General features: G+C 35.0%; 1 protein-coding gene across 1 annotated transcript in view; it reads left to right on the top strand.

Moving 5' to 3' along the window:
• The window catches only part of MDGA2 (MAM domain containing glycosylphosphatidylinositol anchor 2), a 777,847-nt gene that overhangs the window by 565,533 nt on the left and 188,301 nt on the right, over positions 1-24,013 (top strand). Inside the window, exon 7 of the mRNA XM_057722267.1 lies at positions 4,793-5,122. Coding sequence (XP_057578250.1) covers positions 4,793-5,122 — 330 coding nt within the window. The remainder of the gene's footprint in view (positions 1-4,792; positions 5,123-24,013) is intronic.

Genomic DNA, 24,013 nt, shown 5'->3' with positions numbered 1-24,013 from the left:
TAGACGTACCAGACGGAATGGAAACCAGTGCCATCTGTAAAGTTAATGCTTTGATTGTCAACTTTAATTGATTTTGATGAAAACTATTGAATACCAGCTATAACAAGGAACCAGGTTCAGGATTGGGGACAAAAAAGAGGGGTAAGGCATGGGCCCACTCCCCAGGTGTTCACAGTCCCCTCGAGGAGAAAGATAGGCATCTAATTATAATAGGACAGATGTCTGTATACTGTTATTTACTGTCTCCAGTTGCTTTGCTGATGTAATGTATTTCCAACTCTTTATTCAGTTGGCATCCAGTGGGACTAGCAGATACTTTTTTTCACTCAAATATTTTTATTATCTTTAACAGAGAATACATGAATAGAAAATCAATTTTTATTTATCTGATTACACTGTTAATTATCTCTAGATCCATTCTTCTTAGCAACATTTTGCCAGTGTTTCATGTTGACCAGAATCCTACTGAGATTATAAGTGATATATTTGGAGATTTTTAACTAATCTATCTACTTGGAGTGGTGGTCAGTGGTCAGTCTGTGTTTCATCATCCTTCTGAAACAGATTCTTAGCAACGGTTCAGAAGCTGACACCTGATATTTCTTTTCTCCAAAGAGATGCTTTCTCATTAAAATTTAAAACAATTTAAAAATGTCATTTAATTTAATATTTTTTGTTCTTTCTACAGATTTTATTTTAATATGGACTGCTGTGTGTTGTATAGTTCATGGAACATTTGACAGACAATCTGCATTTTATCACTTTAAGTCTATAGCTATAGGAAAGATACAATCTCACACCCTCCTTTTTGTGTTTATCTGCATATTGTATTCCTGGAAGCCACGAGCTGGGACTTCTCCAGAGCCAGTGGTCTTTAGCTCAAGGATAAACTCAAGAAGTAATCTAATTTTAAATAATTGAAGTCTACCTTGGAACTTGACTCATTCATAAGCAAAAATCCAATCTTCTCTCTAGGGAAAGGTCGGCAGCAAGCCCTACCCAGATCTTTGCAGTGGCCTTGCATTTATACACTGGTTTCATTCTGTTCGCAGAGCACCTTTGTACATCCCAAAGTAGAGGGACTTCAGTGAGTGCAATTAGAATGTCTTGGCAAGTAACCTCTCGAAAGTGAATGTGGGCCAATTGCATTCAGTTCTCACAATATTATGAAAGGGGGCTGTGGGTTCTATTGCAGTGTTTCTAAGCTGATTATCCAGAGCCCAGGCTCAGCTTGATGCCAGTTCTTTACATGCATTGCCAGACTAAACAAGTACCTTTTGAGGTTCATCCATCACAATTTATGCTACATTAAGCTAAATCTAATGTTCTCTCAGGCTGGTGTTAGGGGATTTTCTATATTCAGGCTAAGAAATTGCATTTGGGGAAAGGGATTTCTCCTCTCTTTTTCCACAGAATGTCTCTAGTTCATACTATAGAGTCTTGTTATATCTATTGGACCCCTGTTATACTCTGGTACTAATCGCAGATTGATTTTAAGCATTTGAAATCTTAACTGGTAGCAGGAAATGACTTTAAATTAACATTGCATGAACGACTATAAATTGTTCCCTGAAAAAGAGTGTTTAATTATAAATGAAGAAACCTGCTTCCCAGTTGATTAACTGTATTAAACACTTTATATTTTCCAAGCTCTACGCTATTGTTAATAAGCTATTTCTCACAGTGGGTCTCAGAGGGGGCCTAATACTATCACCTCCTATTTTTATAAATGATGCACTTGACCCATAAAAATTAGATTGCCCATACTGGACCACATAGAAATGAAAAACTGGAATTGGGCTTCACGTTCTTAATGCACCTGTGCCTAGTTAACAGAGCTATGCTGTTACTTTTCTGCACAGCCAAAATAAATTAGAAAATTAAGTAAAGTTAACTGTCAGATGGCCACACACACTTTTTTTTTCCTTAGAACATTTCTGTTCTGTATGCAAAAGCAGACATTTTGTTATGGAGTAACTTAAAACAAACTCAAAGAGATGGCTCTCCGGTCAATTGACCCGTGCTACTTGTTCTGGTAGTCCTTACCTTTAATTCACTTGCCAGACTGACTTGTCCCTCCTTCCTTTCCAGAATCTATCATTTGAAAGATTAACATGATTGACTTTGACCACATCGTAGAATTGTCTGATACTGAGATCAGCAAACATTGTGGCAATGAGTTCATTCTTAAAAGTGCACTTGGTTATATTGCTTCCTATCAAAAGTTTAATTGCATACCATATTTAATTTTATTTATGAATTGATTATTAGATTTATAATATTTAATATCTTTAACTTTGGAGTTTAAAAGTTATTTCTCATGAATAAAGCAGTCCGTGATATGTAACATAGATATTAATCTCTTGGGTTTTTTTTTATCTGTGGCTTTTGAATTGTTTCATAGTTTAAATCTAATTTGTCTGATGAATTTGCAGTTCTCTCAACATCAGCATCACTTTACTATATCACTGTACAGGGAACAAAGCTAGAAAACCATAGCTGCCTGGTCAATAAATTTTAATCACTGAAACATCAGAGTTTTTTTCATGTTTATGTATGACAACCAACATATAACTTTGGAGTGGAATTCGTCTTAAATGTACCCCCATGTGAAACTATATATATATATATATATATATATATATATATATATATAATTTTTACCTTTGAATGTTATGAATCGTCTGTTTCATTTTTTTTAGGTTTATTATCTCTCTATAGAAACAGCATAAGGAAAATTCTTACCAAATGAAAGGAAACTTTCATTTAAATGTTATGAGTGCTAACAAAAGTAAATGCTTCTTGATATACTACTTTTCTAGGTCTGTTGAAAAAAGAAAAGGATATTCTATGATCTTACCATTTGCTTTGTGCTATAGAGCTTCAATTACACTTGAATTATATGTGCACAGTATTTTATACCAAATACAGTAGCCAGATATGGACATTTTCACCATATTTCCCTTTCTAGATATAATGTAAAGTCATATATTTCAGCACCCTATTAAAATATAAATATATGACTGTACCTATTAGAATGCCATAATTTCTCCTGATTTCATCCTAGAGGTTGGGAATAAATAAGTTTCATAAGTTGCATTTGGAAGATGTAACAAACAACAATACAAGAATGTGATTTAAATATTTGTATTTTGGTGTTTTCATTAAGACTGAAGCTTTGTGCATTTTCTAAACAGTATTTTGGAGGATTCTTCTCTGAGATTCAGACTTCTTCAAGCTTATAAAACATTTCATATCTTTTTTTAGACATAAGTATCATATGCATTGGGTAGATAAATTGGACTATGAGTATACAGTTTGCCATACATGAGGGTCAAGGTTATGTCTACTTTGTTCATTTTATGTTAGAAGGTCCTTGCCTAGTGCCTAGTCCCAGACAGGAGCCCTATAAATATTTCTTGAGTAAAAAGAAAGATACAAATATTGTTTTTGATGTTTATTTATCTCTGCTTATTAAGAGAGATTTTAAAAAAAGCAGATGAAAATATTTGAGGCTAAAGAGGAAAGAAAATTAAAATAATTTTTTTAAAGTCCTAAAGATATATTAATCTCTAGTCCATTCTTAAATAGTTCAACAGATTTCCAGGGTATTTCCTGGCCTTTATTGGACTGAGGAAAATCCAGTTAAACTCAGGAAGGTTTACCCAGAATGCAATTAGCAGGCCTCCAGTGTCTGCAGGTCCTCTGAGTTCATGTCATTTTGCCAGTCCAATATATTTAGGTTTAATGGTAAAAGTGAGTGAACAATATTTTATTCTGCTAATTATGTTTCATTGCATATGCTGCATTTCATCATAGAGAGATCATAATGTTAAAGGAGAGAGGTATGAGTAGGATGTTGGAAAAGAGGAAAATATGTATATAAGAGTACTACTGCCCTAAAAAGGAACACACGGTATTCCAGATTGAGTACCATGGTATCATTCAAAGATCAGAACTGGAGCCCTTGAGAAGCCCGTAGATGCTCCCCCAGCAGCTTCTGGTAGTCATCATTACTGACACAGGCTGTGAGAACAGCACTGACCTTAGACCCAGAAAGCACTGCTGGTAGGATACAAACACAGCATGTTTTCCAAGCAATCTTGCCAAGAGGTTCTTTTGGCCATCTGCATGAGATAGCCAGGAAACAGCTTCTACTGGAGACATCTGTGTATGGGGGGAATAGAGCCGTCATAGCAAATTTTTTGAAAAAAAATATTTTTTTCAATTCAGGTTATTTCAGTACTATATATGAAAATGCTTCATGAATATGAACTGACTGAATTCTTACCAAACTAGTGTTGGTCAGCGTGTAGATATAACCTTAGAAGAATTTTCTTTCATATGAGCTTTGTGCAATATTTGAGTTATTTGGGAAATTGTACCATGATTAAAGCGTAACAAAGGTAAGGAATTGGGCTTAATGATTCCTATAATTATTTTTAATTCTAATACATATGACTTTATATAAACATTTCATCCTTTTTTCAAAATCCAATGGTAACAGTGTGTAAGTATCTGGTATAGATTTAAAGCATTGTTTATATTACTGGAAAATATTATCCAATTTATAAAAGCAGTTTTAGAGTCTCTAAGTGATTTAGGTCTTTAGATTATTTCTAAATTACCTAAATGAGGTTTATTAATATGCACACTACTTGGAAATTGAAGAAACATATATACATTTTATTTTGTTTTGCTTTATCTCAGTCCAGAGATGATTACCTGGAGTGAATGAATCCCTAACATTATGAAAGTAACACTAATTACTTGTGGAATTTTTATGTTTTAGCATTAAAAAAAGGACGATTTTGGATCACACCAGATCCTTATCACAAAGATGACAACATCCAGATTGGGCGTGAGGTGAAAATATCTTGCCAAGTAGAAGCCGTTCCTTCTGAGGAGTTAACATTTAGTTGGTTTAAAAATGGTCGTCCATTAAGAAGTTCTGAGCGGATGGTTATTACGCAGACAGATCCTGATGTCTCCCCGGGAACGACAAACTTGGACATCATTGATTTAAAATTCACGGATTTTGGGACCTACACATGTGTAGCATCTCTGAAGGGAGGAGGAATATCTGATATCAGTATTGATGTTAATATATCCAGCAGCACAGGTAAGAAGCATATTTATGATTCAAAAGATATTCACATTGAGAATAATTTTTGTTTTACGTTTTAGTAGACAAAATAGTCTTCAGTTAAGCTAAGAACATTCTTATTTTCAAAGAGTTTCCTGAAACCAAAATCCTAACATTTCGAATGCCCAATAAATATCATGTTGAGAAACTGATTTTTGAGTAGATTTAGATTTACATGAGGTTTTGATTTAGATTTAGACTTGATTTAGGTTTACGTGAGGTTTTACAGAAATCGTGCAAATAAAATTAATAGTGTTGGCTATGGTAGATACAGGCTTCTGGGTTAAATGGTACAAGTTTTAAAATTATTAACTAGGAACTGCTGCTAAAGCCTAAAAATTATATTAGTTAATAAAGTTAAACACCAAATGGCTAAAGAATTAGGACGATTTTCAGAACTTTGGAACAAACCGAAACTATTTAGTCCCAAGAAGAAAATACTGAGAGATAATTTGAGTGTGCAAATATAAGGTATATAAGAAATGTATTTTCCACCAAGAAAAACCAATGATAAACATGTTAAAATTATACTCAGATGTGACTCTTTGAAGAACCTTATGATAGACTCTCTTCACAATGAGAAGGGCTAAATATAAAAATAGATTGGAGTGAAATTTCTTCTCTTAAGGTTAAAACCAAAAATATGTTATCAATTTTCCCTCAATTAAATGAACATCTATACATGAGGAAAATTATAGGGCTTTGGTATGGGAGGACATGTTAGCTTAATTCTTGGGATGGTTTAAAGCCCTGTGATTCTATGAACTGCAATCAGTATGCATCTGTTTTGCCAGCTTGTTACTAGATTGAATTTTAATTTAGGATTTTTATCTAATCCTAGGGTGAATAATGTTTGTTGAAAACATAGAGCACAAATGTAGATAGCAGACATACTCTGTTTTGAGGGAATTTAAATAGTCAGCTTCTCCTTTCCAGTCAGGCAGTACTTTGACTCTTGTATGTTAAAAGATTGAGCTATGATTTTACGTCTTCTTGTGATTCCAAACTGTAATGCACGCTGGACTGATTTTACTCCTTAAGGGATATAGTCCATACCTCAGGCTGACCAAATGTGCTACTTTTCACCAGTCTGCATTATTTCTAAGCGATGTTCCGTTCTAAGATGATGAAAGATACTCATGTTTGGAAGGATGTCCTTTTCTAGGCTACAAACAAACAAAAAAACACAACAATAAATATTTTTTACCTAACCTGTGTTCAAAATTAGTGCTGTTCCTAGGAGATGGACTCATTTTAGGATATCTAAAGAAAGCTGTTGATATGCTCAGTCATCATTCATTTATGTATTTATTCAGTCAACAAATACCCATTGAATGCCTGCATCCCCATGCTAGGGGACACCCCATATATGCTATTTCCCATAAAAGAATAATTTTGTAAAATCCATGATCATTTTTCCTTTTTTATGAGAGATGATTTTCCGGATGGCCTACACTTAATTATGACCGTTGCTTTGTTTGTTTGGTTGTTTGCTTGTTTTTTTTTTTGAAACCAGTGACAAAAACTCATATGCAAAGCATCAGTGCTCCTACCTAAACAGACTTGTCTGATGGGCGTACAGTTCATATACCATTAAAGTTAGACAAAAGAGGGAGCAGAGAATGGAGAGGAGAACGGAGCATTATATAATTATTCACAAAATGAGTCCTGACATTCATTTTTATACACACTATTAATGTTACCTATTTGAAACTCAGCATTGTAAATGACTAGCACTGGTTCATGAAATTTACAAAAATCTTAAAAGGAAAATTGAACAAGACGATCAGAGAAGCAGAAAATCCTCAAGAAATGCCTCTTACTAATAAAAATTTACTTGTAGTAATTAAAGTTTTTTAACCATTATTATTATTATTTGGTCTGGTTACCAAAGGTGACAATGCTCGAGTTAAAGGAGACTTTAAATCCAAAATGCGCCCCTCTTCTGTTCCCTACCCACTACAGGGAGACCTGGTTGTGCTCTGTCCCCTCCTAGAGTGGAAGCTCCATGAAGACTGGGACCTTGTCTGTATTGTTCATTGTTGTAATCTCAGCATCTGGAACAATACATGACACTTAGAAGATACTCAATAAATAATTTAAAAATCAAAAATATGAGCTAATTTGCGCATATAGCTTTCCTTTTAGGTTTCTTTCCTCCTCCTATTATTACCTCTGCAAGGTAGACATTTGGTATTTCTCCTCTTGATTTTGTAATTTTCTGTAGACTTTAAGAAAATCATTCAGGGACTTCCTAGGTGGCACAGTGGTTAAGAATCCACCTGCCAATGCAGGGGACACGGGTTCCATCCCTGCTCCAGGAAGATCCCACATGCCGCGGAGCAACTAAGCCCATGTGCCACAACCATTGAGTCTGCGCTCTAGAGCCCATGAGCCACAATTACTGAGCCAGTGTGCCACAACTACTGAAGCCCACGTGCCTAGGGCCTGTGCTCCACAACAAGAGAAGCCACCACAATGAGGAGCCCACGCACCACAATGAAGAGTAGCCACCGCTTGCCATAACTAGAAAAAGCCCATGTGCAGCAACGAAGACCCAACGCAGCCAATAAATAATAAATTAATTAATTAAAAATCATTCAATAAACCAATTTATACTATTATTTAATATGTTATCACTCTCAGGGGCAGTACTGGCTCTATAATTTGTGGCATCCAGTGAAAATTTTTAAAAGTGTGTCCCCTGTTCAGAACTTGATAAGGATTTCCTGATGGCAGTATCAGAACATTAAACCAAGTGTGGGGCCCTTCTAAGCGTGGCTGCATGGGTGACATGTTCACAGGACTGGCCTGTCTGCAGAAGTTGCTGCTTAACCCAAAGGATAAGTCACAAAGGTGATTACGTATTCTATTTTCATGCTGAAACTGGATTTGATGTTTTATTTTGCTTACAGTAGAGCTGAATACCAGCGTGCAGTATAAAGATCTGTAGATCAGAGATTATGTGATTCAACTGGTATCAATAAAAATTATTTTTATCCCCACAAAGTAGAAAACTACACTTAAAGCAGCACTTTGATATGAAATATAGAGATATTCCTGGGGATAGAGTTTGAATAAGCTGTAGCATGGAGCAAAATCTTGAACTATATTAATTCTATAAACTATATAGGATTCAGAGGAAATTCCTACAAGATGGGTAAGTGAAGTCAAAGAGAAGGAAACTACTGGTAAGACATAAGTAAATATGCGGGGCCCTCCTAGATTTGGGGTTTTGCTAGTTATTACTATTTTAGGGAATTTAGAATTGACCAAGGGGTCAGTGGTTTTCTTATGTGTTAAACATTGTGGTTACGTTAAATGCAAGCAATTTTAGGGTGACATTTTGAACTTAAAAAATCTGAACCTTTTGTTTTTCATACAAAATCTTACATGGAATCGTAGTTGTTTTAAGAGACATATATGAAACTTACTAAGAGGAGAATGAGGTAGCATAAGGCACTTCTGCCTAACAGTTTGAAAATGGTTTCTTTAAATGACAGAACTGCATCTCTAGATATGTTTTTGAGGACTTTAAAACTGAAATATAAAATATCTCAGGAAGGGAAATCCTAGTTTACAGAGTTACTAATATTTTTAAAAGACAGTGATTTGATTTAAAACAAAAACTTTGAAGAGAGAAGCTACATGTATTTTGGAGTTTGCCCCATGTATCTGATTGAATAATAAAAACTATGATATATGTATAATAGATTATGCTTTCTTTTCACATTAATTCAACATTAGAAATATTTTTTTCCTCCTGGTTCTGCAGGTACGAAAATTGTTTTATTGTGAGCATTTGTTGTTCTCTCTATTTAAAATTCCTGTTCCTTGCAGGTTCTTTTACTGTGTTGTGGCCCGGTATCTGACTCTATATCTCATGGTGACAGGCAATGGGCCTTAAGTTGTCAAATTACTTTGTTGTCAGATGCTTTAAAAATTAGGCACAATATATAGTGGCGTGGACACCGTGCTTAAGGTTTGATCTGACTTCTATAGGAATTGTGAATGTTTTTGTCTATGTGGGCACAGGAAAATTCCACAGAAGAATGATATTTGAGTTAAATCTTGATGGAAATAGCATTGTGACAGTGACAGTGAAGGGAGACTACATTTGGCAAAATATACAGGATGAAGAAATTCCCAGAAATGTTATGTGATTCTTTATTTCTTGCTTTTTACTCTAGGATTAAAATTAACTGATATTAATATAAGCAAGTTTTATTGGTTTATTTCAATTTTATTATTATCATTAATGAAGCTATATTTTATGTGGCTAGACTGCAGGTAACTTTAAAAAAGCCTTGTAGTAATTGTTGTAAAGTTCTCAGTTAAAAAATTAAATACCCTGAAATATTAATTGTTTCAGTTAAATCTTGTAAAATGAAAATCCTTCACATACTTACTGGAAAATGCATGTAAATTTTAGCCTAAAATTTTGGCAGCAGTTAAAATCAACCCTTAAAATATTACTTGTTTGTTATTCATTTACGTAAGTATAATTGTTATGATAGATTTTTAATTTTCAGAGGGCTTGCTGAAAAATATTCCATTGCTTCCTCCAGTATTGTTCTGCATAAAGTCCTTTGGTGCTCTTCAGTTTGCATGTATTCTTTTCATGACCTGAAAACTTACAGGTCTATAGTAAACTCTGAAGCATCTGCATCATGCCTAGAAAATATAAAGTGAGCCTGGTCATCTGTGGAATTCCGTGGTGAGACCTCTGGTGGGCAAATATAGCAGAAGACGCAATACAAATTTGATGATTTTTTTCTCCTCTGTTAGAGTTCAGGGACATTTTATATAGCAGAAAATGGAGCAAGATTTAGAGGACTAAACCAGAGGCAGCAACTTAAGCATATGTGCACAGAGAAGGTAACACACTGAGAAAATTAGTTTGAAAGTTTGTCTTTGCTGCCAACCACCTGACGAGTTACTATAATTATGACAGTTAAGTGTCTGTGCAAGTATTCACATCTGCAAAATGAAAGTTCTTGATAATGTAGGACTGTGGTACACAATTAATAAGAATAGTTAATGAGTATGAAAGCACAAGACAAATGATTGTCTTCTTAATTGGATTTGCTTCTTTGCCCTTTTCAAGTTAAGGAGGAGTGGAAATTCATGAAATTCTGCTGATTAGAACTCAAGTTTTATAGAATGACTATCATGAGTGATAGGTCATTTTATGTAAGAGGAAGTCATAAGTAAGACCTGACAATGATTTGATCAGAGGAGGCTTCCATGTAGTCAAAAGTTGTGTAATTGGTTCCTGAGTTACAGGACACAGAAAAGTGCACTTTCTTCCTTAAGGCCAAAATTGCGAGGGTCAACCCATGACCTGCAAACTAATGATGGAGAACAGAGGTCAGCAGTCTTTTTCCGTAAAGAGTCTGATAGTAAATATTTTCAGTTCCTCGGGTTATATGGTTTCTGTTGCAGCTGTTCTGCTCTGCTAATATAGTAGGAAAGCTGCCACAGACAATAAAACAAATGGGTACCACTTTGTTCCAATGAAACTTTATTTACAAAAACAAGTGGTGGACCATATTTTGCCCATTGGCCATAGCATGATAACCTCTAACCTAGGCTTCTGAAATCCTATTAATTAAGAAATAAAATCATAACAAAGCTCAACTCGTGAACCTGCTAGGAAATTAAGTTAAATCCACATACAATTTATCTATACAAACAATATATTTTCTAATGATTGAGGCAGAAATCTGTTATTCCTTATTTCTCATGTATGTATACACAGTTGGCCCTTGAACAACGTGGGGGGTAGGGGCACTGACACCTGAGCTGTGGAAAATCTGAGTATAATATTATAGTCGTGCCTCCATATTCGAGGTTCCTTCGTATCCAAGGTTCTACATCCTCATACGCCATCAACCCGGGATCATGTAGTGCTGTAGTATGCGTTTATTGAAAATCCACACAGTTCAAACCCATGTGGTTCAAGGGTCAACTATATTTTACTGGGCTCCTTGTTAAATGGATCACTCTCTCTGAGGGTGCCCACATTCTAGAATTATGCTGCAAGGATTCCTGAGATTACTTTGCAATTGCCCGTCTCGTTCCTAGCATACACGATTTTCTGCTGCTGTCTCTATTCTGTTTGTGGACTCTTTCACCTGTTTCTTAATCTGTTTCTATATACATATATTTAAATTTTGAATGGCTGAGGAAACAACTTAAGAAAAAACAAACACACCTTTAAAACAATGAGATCTATACTCTGGACTTTAGAGTCTCCTGGTTATGGAAACAGTTTCCTCTTTTCTGAATGCATGGTTGGCTACTTTTCACCCTGGCTTTAGGCAGGACTGGTTTCATACAGATGGAAAATTCCCCTCTCTCAGTTGACTCTTGTGTTTATTGGGAGGGGTATTATATCTGTCCCTGATAAGGGCCAGAAAGAAGATAGTGTTTAAATCATGGTGTCAGTAGGGAAACTATCACCCTAAAAAACATTGAATTATCTCTTCTACAGCCTTTCCCACTTTCTTTTCATAGGCATTGAAAATGCCTCTTCACCTATAGCATTGGAACTGGGACTAAATGTGGCTAGCAGGTATCTTTACTGTGTCTCTCAGGCCCTTAAATTGCTGTTGTGCTTAATGAACTTACCAGAGAAAAAAATGAACTGCAAAATACTGTTTTTATTGACCATGTACACAGAACATTCCTTAGGAAATATTGGGCTATAGAATACTTGTAGAGATACCTAACTCCATTCATTTGTGTTTTTTTAGTAAATGATGGTATTAATGTCAGCCTACATGATAGGCATAGTTATAAAATTCATATTGAGGTATAGAAAAGCTTACCAAGAAGAATATTTTATGCTTCAAATTGCTTATTAGAAAATAGGTTTTACTCTTGATATTAAATGTGTTTTATAAAAAATTTATTTAATAATTTGGAATTGTATCTTCTGCTCATTTATATTAGTCTTGCATTGTTCTATGGCTGATGCAGGTTTTCTACATGAGACAAAAATAATAGCAAAGTTTTCTAAAAATGGTTATACTCACACTAAATTAAGTTCCCCGTTGATATCAACCATACAAACAGTCAAAAATCCAAACTTGAATATTTTTAAAGATACCTCCAGAAGGCTTACCAAGGCCACGCTAGAGTATGTTAAATGACCTAGGAGAGAAATTGCTAAAATTATACAAAATAAAGGTGTATTAAATCAAATGAGAGCAGTTTACAGAGACTTCTGAAACTTCAGAAGTTTCCTCAGTAAAAATAGGAAACCTACCACAAGAGGTGAACACAGTATTTACAGCTTAAGTTGTTGGTATTTTTTTCCTTGCATTGGGTGTATCTGACCCTTATTTCACAAGCCCTAAGCCTTAAATAATCTGGTTTTAGTGGAGGAAGATTGCGGTTAGAAATTTAAATTTGAGAGGCAGGGTTAACTGACAGTTCAAGTAGGAATAGTGCCAAGTGTTTTAATATGGCAAAGAGAAATTAAGTAGAGCTGTCATCCACACTTCTGGGATTAATTCATGAAATGCAGTACACATTCAACCCTGAGAATATTGATTCAACAACCACTATAGGAAAGGCGCTATAGGAAGAAATAAAAATGTAAAGGATCTAATTCATGGATTTTATATCACGTTCACTTGAAAATTTTTATTAACAGGTAAAGTCAAGCATTTGCTTTATAAACGATCAGAGTGATACAGAAGCATACAGGATAAAATTATTGAATCTATTCAGCAGGCGTTCCATAGAACAAATGGCATCCTAGCTGGATTAAGAATGGGGATTATATGGCACTAGATCTTAGAAGGAAATGAATTTAATTAGATCTCCTTCACCCAATCGAGAATGACCACAGAACTTTTATCAAAGTAGCAGCATGACTGGGTTGGTGTTTGGAGGGCCTGTTCAGTGGTTGAATCCGCAGTGTTCCAAAAAGAGACAGTTAGAGGAAAGACGGTGGAGAAATAGAAGAGAGTTTCAGGGGACATTTCAGAAGCTTCACAATCAATCAATTGGGCAAAGAAAACGTTTCCTCTGTTTCCCCAACGTTGCAGACTACCTTTGCATTGTGAGGAGGTGTTCAGTGAGTCATTTAGCGATAATGTGAGCGAGGAGGCAGAAAATTTTTTTAGGAAGTAAATTAAGGCAGTGGGGATGTGCATTACTTTGTGGATGTGTCAGATGAGAGAGGGAAAGATACAGAAGGCTTAGCTGGTAGAAAAGCATGAGACTCGTATGTAAACTACATCTGAGAAGTCAGGTAACCTCTCTGCATCTTAGATTCCTTTTCTCTCTACCACAGCTTTAGGATCCTTTTAAGAAAGAGTTTGAGGAAACAGAATAGAAAAAAAGGAATATAAGAAAAAAAGATTCCACCTATTGGAGTGTGTGTGTGGTGATCGGGCTGGTGGGGAGACTATTTATTCAGCTGAAGAGGTTGTTGGGAATCAGATGGGCTGCTGAGGGACACTCACAACCTCGTCAAGGGGCAGTTACATCAGTGACCAACGCTCTCAAGTCAATTTGGAAGAGTGCCTGATTGACATCAGGCAGCTTAGTGTGTGCAGAGCCCTGGCCTTGGGTCCAGGCCCAAAGTTACCACTTAATAGTGTTGTGACCTTGGGTCTGGCTGGACCCCAAAACTCTCCATCTGTAGAATAAAGGGATCAGCTGGGTAACTGATTTCTAAATGGTGTTCCAATGGTAACTAGAGATTTTTAAAAACTATTCTCAAGGGCTAGTGAACTGCAGGGGGAAGGGAAGTAACCAGCTGAGAATTTTACCCCTTTTTATTTCCCTTCCAGTTTCATGTAGAACAAAACATATCTCTCTTTTATATATAGAAATTCTATCTAAGATTAAATTTGGACAGGGGATTCTTACTCAAGTTCACAATATATACATGTGCACACAGTATTAAGCACGTATAGTTGAAAGCCCTTTGCTTAGATGACTTCTTCCATTCCTTCCAAAGCATGTTATGCTTCTATGATTCCAAAATGTTATACTTCAGTTCAGAATATGGTAGTGCCACATTCTGAGTGAGGAATGTTAGGTCTGAATGAGGGATTTAAGGAAAGGTTTGGGAGCACAAATCAGTTTGGAATTCGTTGTACCTGAAGGGTTGGTAAGTCATCCTCAAGTTTCTGGTGACCAATTAGAAAGTAGGGTTTGATAATCGTTGAGAAAGGTCAGATGTAGAACATGGACTTCACAAGCAATTGCCTTAATGAGAAGTGGGTGAGCTTATCTAAGAAGAGAGTGTGAAGCAAAAACAAAAAATGTCCAAGGACATGGTGGAAAAAGCAGAAGCCATGAAGACAGTGGAAAAAAGAGTGGTCAGTGGAAACTAAGTGAAAGAGGAGAATATCCAGTGGGAATCTTCCTGTATTTACAGAATCTGTAGAGCCTTCAATACCTTTTCATCAGCAGGAAGAGGCATGTGAAGATTATATTTATTTCAGGTTTTTAATATTGATGCATGGACTTTGATAGTGGAAGCGAGCTCTTATTTTTTTCAAACGAGAGGACTGAGAATTTAAGGAGACAAGGTGTGTCGAAAGGAAACAGAAAGTAAGAGGGAAAGGATGAGAGACAGAGATTTACAGATGGGAACAATTACACTAATTCTCTTTTCGGTGAGATCATTTACAGAAGTGAGATGGATATTTGAAACATTTTTAGTTGGCCTTGTCAGGAAGATATAAGCTGTTTTGAGAAGTATAAATTATATCACTATTTCTACTGCTTATTTTTGGGGAGAGCATAAATTGCAAAGTTAGGCTGCATTAAATTAATTCTCTATCTTCTATAGTAGTTGAATAAACATTAATCATATTTTTATATTAGAATTTTCTCATAAAATTGAACCTCTCTAATTATGAAAATAATATCAGATTTATGATTTTCCTTCAATTATCTCCTTAAAATATCCAACACTTTCTTCCCCAGGCTATACTTTAACAGTGGTTGATTAGCTATTGTCTGATTACTTTGTCACGTGTTGAGGATTTCCTTCTCTTGGCAGAATTAAACACTTCTTGAAATTCCCAGATTATGTTGAGATAAGAGCAGGTAAGTGAGAAACAGGAAAGAATGCCCAATTTATGTTTCCTGTACCCTTCGTCCATTTATAAATGCAAGCAATGGAGACATGGAAACTATTTGAATTTTGAATGACTGAATAGAGATTCCTCTAATCTAGAGGACTGAACACCATTAGTTAGTTCCATAATTTGCACTTATTATTATAACTAGCAATAATTTACATGCGTTAAAGAAAGAGCTACAAAAATTATATTCATTAACTGATGGTGAATAAATGTTTCCATCAAATTTATAGTTAAGAATAAATGTAAATCAGGGTATATTATTTAAAGCTATAATACCAGGACTCACTCTGCATCTCTTGACTAGAGGAGAAGGTAGAGGTGTGGGGAGTGGTATTAGATTCACTACTGATATAATTATGATAAATTAGGAATTTTAATGTTATTTTTAGATGACACTACCAAACTACCATTATCAAGAACAGAGAAATTAGTGAAAGTATCCATAGAGATTAGATCCATAGACTAACAGTTTGATCACCATTTTGCTCTATGTGATAGCAAAAGATCTAGAATCCCAGATCTCTGGAATTAGCTAGAACAATTATTATAGTGACATAATTTGTTTGTAGTGTCTAGGTTTCATTTAACAGCTTGGAATGTCTTAAATCAAAGCTATTTCTTTCAATAGCGCCAAAGCAGAATTTAGAACTGTCATTAGTGCAAAGGACTTTCCCCATCAAAATCTGCTTATAAAAAGGGCTTCATTAATTTTCATAGCCGTAATTTTTCATCCTTCTTCGTGGGATATCAGTGAGGTTAGGAAAGAGATTAAATAAACTTAGAAAATCATTACAATTAGGATTTTGGTGGCACAATTTGGGGATATTTATGAGTTCTGAATGTCTATTTGTAAACAGAAATACAAAATTATTGGGACAGGTCCCCAGATACTTACTTTTAAAACATTTAAAAAAGATTTCTAAATGTCTCAGTTATTGGCATCATTTTTAAATACTGAGGACATTTATAGATTATCTAGTACCTTTCATTTATAGAGAGGGAAATGGGATCCCAAAGCTTAGGTATTTGTTCACTTCCTATAGCCATATCCTGATTCAAGTTTACAGTCTCAGATTCCGAATTCAGTATAAGCTTGCAGCATCTTACATTAAATGGGTATGTCCCTTTACTATCTCAGGTGATTCTGATATTCAGTTATACCTTTTGACAAGTGCCTTGCATGAAAAAAAGCACTGTAGGCAGGTATTAGAATATTCTAAAAGGAACTCAGGTAGCGTTTTAGTGGGTTCCTGGGACCATGTGTTGGGCTGATGGCAGGGCACAGCGCTCTCCCCTACTCTGAGAACACCACTTCAGAGAGTATTAGGATGTCGGGTCTCATTTGCCCATTTCATATCCCTCTCACTCAGAGGGGGCAAGGCCTTCCTCTAGTCTAACCTAGTGCATAGATTGAACAATCTTCATTTCACCGAAGGAGGCCACTTTCAGTGTTATGATAGGTTAAAAATTCTCTAGTGCAGCTCAACATGGTGATACTTGTCCTAGCTTTCGGAGAAGAGTGGACCCAGGGTTTGTGTCTTGAAAACGCTGCCTAACCCCACCTAACCCCACCTAATGATGTGTACTCCTGAGTGGCATGAATGACCCTAGGCTATACATTAACACTTGCAGCACACCAGTGTAGATCACGTGGTCTATGGCGAAGTTTTTTTTTGTTTTAACTTTTATAGCAACAAAACAGAAACATAGAAAAATGTATGAGTTATAAGCATGAAGCTTAAATAGTTTACACACATGTATAATTCCACCCAGTTTAAGAAGCAAAGCATTAGCATATGCTGAAGCATTTCAAAGTGTTGAACATAGGTCAATTCTGACTACAAAACCCAGGTTCTCTACACAAAACACACAGCTTCTCAATGCAACGAGCACATGTAATGAGATTTCAGGTTCCAGAGATAAACTGTGAGAAATGTAAATATTTTTGTTAAGAAAGCTCGAATCATGGCATGTCTGCCTTCTTACCTCTTTGGCTAAAGAATTGGAACCTGGGTGGTCCTGTTGGGTGAAAGTCCACCTAAGAGACAGCCTACGCTCAGAACTGAAAACTTTACAAAAGGGGACAAGACAGTAATTTGCAGGGGAAGGGAAGAACTGAGGACACAAGATTCCTCTCGAGTACAAAAATAAATCAGATAAATAAATCAGAATTTCCCAAATTTTAGGGATCTTCTATCATAATAATGATGAGATTAAAAATATATGAGATGAAAAGCAAATCACTGCACTCTAAAAAAGGTTCTACGCACAATATGAAATCTATTGGTAATTTAAATATGCGAAGTAGAAATAATAAAATGACAAGCAGTTCAAATGTCTGCACTCTAAAATGCGTTTAGTACGAATTACAGTGCACTATAAATGAAACATAAGTAGTCCACTTTTACCAAGACTATCTAAATAACACTTTTGAACAAAATATAGTTAGGTAACATTTAAACGGAAATACCTTTGTTTAGGAATAAAATGGAATGTAAAACTATATTAATAAAATGGTACTAAACTCTGTTCACACACTTACTAGCTTAGAATGAGTTATATATCATTCCAATCAATGACGTTATATGAGTTTTTATGTGGTTTTAAAATTAGGCGCATATTTTTATTGTAGCATTCTATACTTCTACAGATGGGCAGAATGGATCATAAAATGCAATCATGCTCTTGTAGAATATTTATTAATAAAGTCTCTGCATGTTATAAGAAAAGCCTCCTTCTATGTTTTAAATGACCAGTTGTCTACTAATGAATCTGTTAATTAAACCTCATTTGCTCTAAAGAACATGTGGTCCTGATCTGTTGATGGAACATTGTATTCACTGGTTCTTTCACTTTGCTCTTGACAAAGCATGAAAGAGCCAGCTTCGTTTTATGTCACAACATTTATTAAAATGGCGGTAGTGTCTATTTCCACAGGATAAGGCATATTCAGTGGTACATAATCAGTGATGTAATTGGGGAATTTGTAAACCACAGGCATTGTTAGAGTGATCATTTATAAGAGGCCAGACAATGTCACATGGATTCTACAAGGAGACAAATGGCCTTTTTATTATAGAAGTAAATTGATTTTTCTAGCCATTCGGCATTGAAGGGTTTATCACTGTAAGCAACAGTTGCTCTAGAAAATAAAATAAATTGTGGGTTTCTTTAAAGCATCTTTCTTTTGCTATGCTTTCATTGCATATTTCATATATAATTTATCGCTTCTCCTCCTTTTAATTTAGAATTCCTTCATCTACAGAGAAGCAATCACATAATTAACATGATCAGGCAGTTCCTTTTTACTTATTGGTCCCCAGTTTTCATGGCAACACCCTGACCTTTGTGAAAATGGACAGCACTGACATTTTGTCATCTTCATAAGGGAGAAATAGATGTATTTAGGAATGTCCAAACCTCATTACTTCATAGAAATAGAATGAGAGCTAGGATGTCTGTATTACGTGCCATTTTATAATACTATCCAAATACACAGATCAAATTATTATACCTAAAGGCAGAAATCTGCAGTCTTCTTTCCTTGGATGGCTTTGGGGGATGCCTCTGACTACTCAGATTGAAAAGGTTCATTCCTGTTCTTTCCAAAATGTTATCCTCTTCAAATAGTGTACACATCTGAAATGAACATGTATTTCCAAGACAGCTGACAATGGTAATTATATATATATATATAAAATTTATAAAATATTTTGTTGACCCTTTGTGTACCCATGTTTTAGTACTTGAGACATCACAGGTATGAATAAAACAAAATATCTGCCCTCAGTAGAGAAATGCATGCAGAACAATAAAATGCAGTCATTGATATCACTCTAATAAAAGGCATTGAGGAGAAAATATAGCTAACATATATTGTGTTCACTATACGATAGACCTTGTGCTCAAGATTTTATATGTATTATACTGTTTAATTCTAAGAAAAGAAAATTGAAGTAGGTAATATTATGCTCACTTTACTTAAACTGAGGGTTACTGGTTAGATAGTTTTCCCAAGGCCATGCAGCTGGTAGGTGGTAGAGCTAAGATCTGAATCTAGGCTGCGAGACCTGAGTCTTGCTCTTTACAAGTATATTACACAACTTGAAATACTTTACACTTCAGAGGACGGTCTAATGTGCATTATGCCATTTTAACTTTAAATTCTCATTAAATTCTCCTTTTCCTCAGCCTTATTTGCTGATGAGAAAACAAATTAAGACAATCCAAGGTTGCATAGCAAGTAAGTGGTTAGTCCCTGTGTCCAAGTCAACTGTCTAATCTTGTACACTTACAACTCTTTCAAACTCTACAAATTATAAGAGGCCTTCTGATTTAAAAATGGTTATAAGCATTTATCAGTTACTGAGAATTTTCCCTATATAATATCAGCTTCCACAATGCATACTGAAAGTTTTAAAAGTAAAGTTCTAGTTTATCTATCTTGCCCCTAGTCTTAAGCATATTTACCTATGTGAGGGGCTCTAAAATGTGTGTTAAAGTGAATGGGTAATAGCTCCAACCTAGGGCATAAGTTCTCATACATGCAGTTCTGCTTTTGTTACTCCCAAAATGTTAATTTAAGGGATAGTGCATTTATACAACATTTAAGTATATTTGGATAATATATTTAATATATTTGGTATATTGAAATACATTTGGGTAAATCGTGGCACCATTTTTAAGAGTGAGTAAGCAAGGACGCAAATTTATGGAATGTCAGAATTACAGGAATTTGAGAATCTCTGAGCTAACTTAAGCTATAGGACTCTCTCCTGCTTGTTACCTTTAGTTTGTATAATACATGTTTATAACGTGGTATTTAACTTGTAAAGTTTAAATTCTTAACCATCAAATAATCTGGTCATATTTTAGTAATTAAAGATCTTAGCACTGTATTTCATGTTTTAACTATCATAATATCTCCTTTCTTGTTACTGAGAAAAGCACGTACCTGTTTTCCTTCCAGCATTCTCAGCCTAGTTAAGATTCCTAGCTTGCTAAAATGTTATAATTTGAGTCACTAGCAAGCAGAATTATCTTGTTCCTGTTTTTTTGTTGTATTTAGTTGTCTCAAAGAAAACAGTTTATTCACATGTGAGACTTTACATATTTAGTCAGTGACTGTCATTCGTTTCTGTATTTCAGTACATGAGAAACACATACAATAAGTCAGGAAAGGGAGGTTAAACCCAGAAAAAAAGGTATGCTTTCACATCTCTTCCCAAAAATGTTAGTAGAAAATTGTCTTCTTGATATAGATTTATATTAATGATTCTAGAAAATATTTTATCATGAGCTCAAGTTAGAAAACCCAATTATGTGAAGATCATAGCAATTCAAGATCCTTGAAAAGGACACAAGCAAATGCTACATAAGCACCCCCAGCTTAAGGTCCCATTCACTTATCTGTTTATGAGGCAGCAAGAATAGAACCTGTGTTTATTTGCAACGGGCCTTGTAGCTTGTGTAGCAGAGAAAACATGAATGCCACTCAGAGAATGATTTTCTGTTTTGCTTTTTCCTCTTACACTTTGTGTTCCACTGAATCCCTCGGAGACTATTCTTGTGCCATAGCAACACCTGCTGGGAGAGGGAAGTTGGAACAGCCACAACTGTCGCCTGCCAAACCTGTTTTCCTGATTGAGTGGCACTGCATGTCCTCCATCTTCTAATACTAAACCCTCCGGAGTTGCTCCCCTTCAGGATCCTGCCTCTCCCCATATGTTTCAAATTACGAACAATACCATTGTAATAAGATTTTCTATAACTCTTTAAAAAATAAGCATTGTGCATGTGTGTGTGTATTGGGTGTGTGTGTGTGTGTGTGTGTGTGTGTGTGTGTGCGTGCACACATGTACACATTTCCCCTTAGAATTCCCAAGTGCAAATGCCGTGGTATTTTAACCTCATGCTTGTTTTTAATACATGCTTTCTCCCTGCTCTATAGCTAGATTTGTAAAACATTGTCAATCCTGTTTTATTAGCATCTCCTGATTTATTATAGGTGAGTCAAAAAAAAAGTATGTGCCTCAGTGCAAAAAAGGCAGTTTTTATTTACAGAGTATGATAAGAAGTATATTTATGCTTATTCATTTTATGGACAAAAACAGTAGGCTTACCATACGCCATGACGGCATGTTTAAAAATAAGTGGCTATTTCATATATGATTTACCCACAAGACTGTAAGTAATACAAGTCTTAAAATTTGGGTCCAAATGGACTTTCTCTTGTAGAGCTAACTAGCCTTTTTTTAATGGATGATAGAGGAAAGCCATAGCGTGGACAAATTACTCAATACTGCCAAATACTTCCACTATTTTACCTCCCTGTATCATTACTGTGCCCAAATTAAAGTCTAGTATAATTACTAACGTTATGAAAACCTATTGTTTTTGTGTTTTTTTAATTAAAAACAGAAACAGTTCATGTATGAAAAATGATCTTGAAATTTATATGCTTTATAATTAAGCCTTGGATAATCAAGAGGTGATTATTCATCAATGGTTTTCTTACTTTGGTTGCTTAGTAACCTTGATTGGTGCTTCATCAATCCATCAAGAATTTATTAAGCATCTCTAAAATGCTTTAAAATATCCCATGGTGTGGGAGGTATTTCTGAGCGAATAGATCAAGCCTGATACTGACCTCCGAATATTTTAGCTACATGTGTAAGAGAGTGGACATTTTGTCATGCTATAGATAGAATAAATCAGACACACTGTAATTCAGAGACATGGAGGATGAATAAAAGATAGAGAAATCAGGAAAGACTTAAGAGAACAGGAAGTTTCGTTTGGGCCTCAGAAGAATGGGGAATCGTTGGATGGGTGTGCTGATGGGGAAGTCATTCCTGGAGTGAAGGAAGGAAGGAAGGCAAGGAGTAGGGAATAAACCAAGTGTTCAGCTGATCAAGAGAGCAATCAAAATTGAATAGAGAGTTTATCACAGAAGCGCTATGGCTTAATAAGGGCTGGCAGATAACACGGAAGATAACATGGATTTAGATTTGTTCTAGAAAATGGGGAGCTACTGAAGCTATTTGAATGGTAGAATAATAGGATTTTTAACAAAGATTAATTAAAAAATGGTAAGATTTTTCCAGAAGGAGAAAGAAGCATTTGTAATTAGATTTTAGTGATTCATTTATATGGGGGTAGATAATTCAGAAGGAAGTGCAGTGATGCAATATATTTTTATATTATATTAACCTGTGGCTCAGGGAAGTTCTGCATATTTTAAAACAACAACTGCAAAAATATTCTATGTGCTGCATATCATATAAATCACCATATCATGTCTGCATTTTTACAAAACAGGAAGTATCCATTGGCAACAATTTTTCCTTTCATGAGAAATGAGCTCTAGAGTGTCTCTGTCTTTCGTCAAATATTGCTACCTATCACGTCTCTAAAAGAAAGCAAATATGAGCAAATCCATGAATAAGTGAGGAGTCTGGCATGTTGGATTTCTTTTGTCACCTTGAATATTTTTTAAGCACATCGCACTGTATATTTTAATTGGCATACAATTATTAAGAAAATGGATTGAGCTTATTAGTTTAAAAAGTATTTTGGAGATTTGGATTAGAATTATTTTTAAGTTGAAGGGAATTCTCAAATTTACCTTCTATCACCGTATGACTATTTCCCAGTGACCACGTATTCTTATAAGCTCCATGTATTAAGGCAGTTATTACAGATCTTAGTGGGGTGTTCATTGTATCAGCTATGAGGTACATGAGAATGAGAATAGTTCCACTATTAGTGTTTGGAGGTTTTAAAATATAGATTACAGTGTTGATTTTATTCTAAGTTACATTGAAGATATTTAATTGAATGGAAGAGGACTGAGTGGAGTTCCAGCAAGATGCTGACAATTTCATTTAACCAAAGGCTTATCTTGCTTATCCCATTGTCCATCATGAGAAGACATTACTGATGTACCATTGATACTGGTTGTAACTGCAAACTATTCAGTTCTTTACTTCCATGTAAAATTATTTTGTGATTTTTTTTTTTAAACCTCAACATCTGACTATATCCATGTGCAAGTCTCATGCTTACAAAACTAATCTGTAATGTGTTGGGGAAAAATTGAGAACTGCTGACTCAGACACTGAGAAAGTACTCAAGGATGTTAGAAATATCTTTCCTTTAAAACTGTGTGGTCTGCAGTAAGAGTGTTGCTAATGCTGGAGATTCAAATCCGTAGATCACCAAGAATGAAACTCACATCAAGTCTGTAATAATTTTTTTTACCTCACCTGTTGTTGTTGAAGGTTAAAAAAATACAGTAAATTTGGTTCATTTGGATTAGGTGAATCTACAAATTCACTATTTACTTGAGTCTTAGCTTTTTAACATGTGTTTATATATACCTATTCAGCATGAGAATTCTTGAATGCTAATTTCTGGGGTTCACTTTCATAAACACAATATTTTAGTCTTATTTATGTTTTAAATATAGATTATACATTCTACTCTAGAACATACAAATGTGCTATAAATTACTTCTCCCCCAAAATTCAAATACGATTAAATTTGTGTCATACTTATTTTAGGATTCTTGAAAATATGTCTGTTTGTCTTTCTGGAGACAATTCTACTTATAACTTAGTTTATTATAAAAAAATTATAATGTATTTGAAGTATATCTTTTATTTATACATCTGCTATTAAAGTAGCACTATACGTATTATTTAAACCAATAAATTCATAATAAGCATATTCTTTTGTCTTTGTTTCA

Source organism: Hippopotamus amphibius, chromosome 2 (genome assembly GCF_030028045.1).
Source record: "Hippopotamus amphibius kiboko isolate mHipAmp2 chromosome 2, mHipAmp2.hap2, whole genome shotgun sequence".
Classification (NCBI taxonomy): Eukaryota; Metazoa; Chordata; class Mammalia; order Artiodactyla; family Hippopotamidae; genus Hippopotamus; species Hippopotamus amphibius.
Note: the sequence above shows the minus strand (reverse complement) of the source record. Positions and strands in the feature narration are given on the sequence as shown.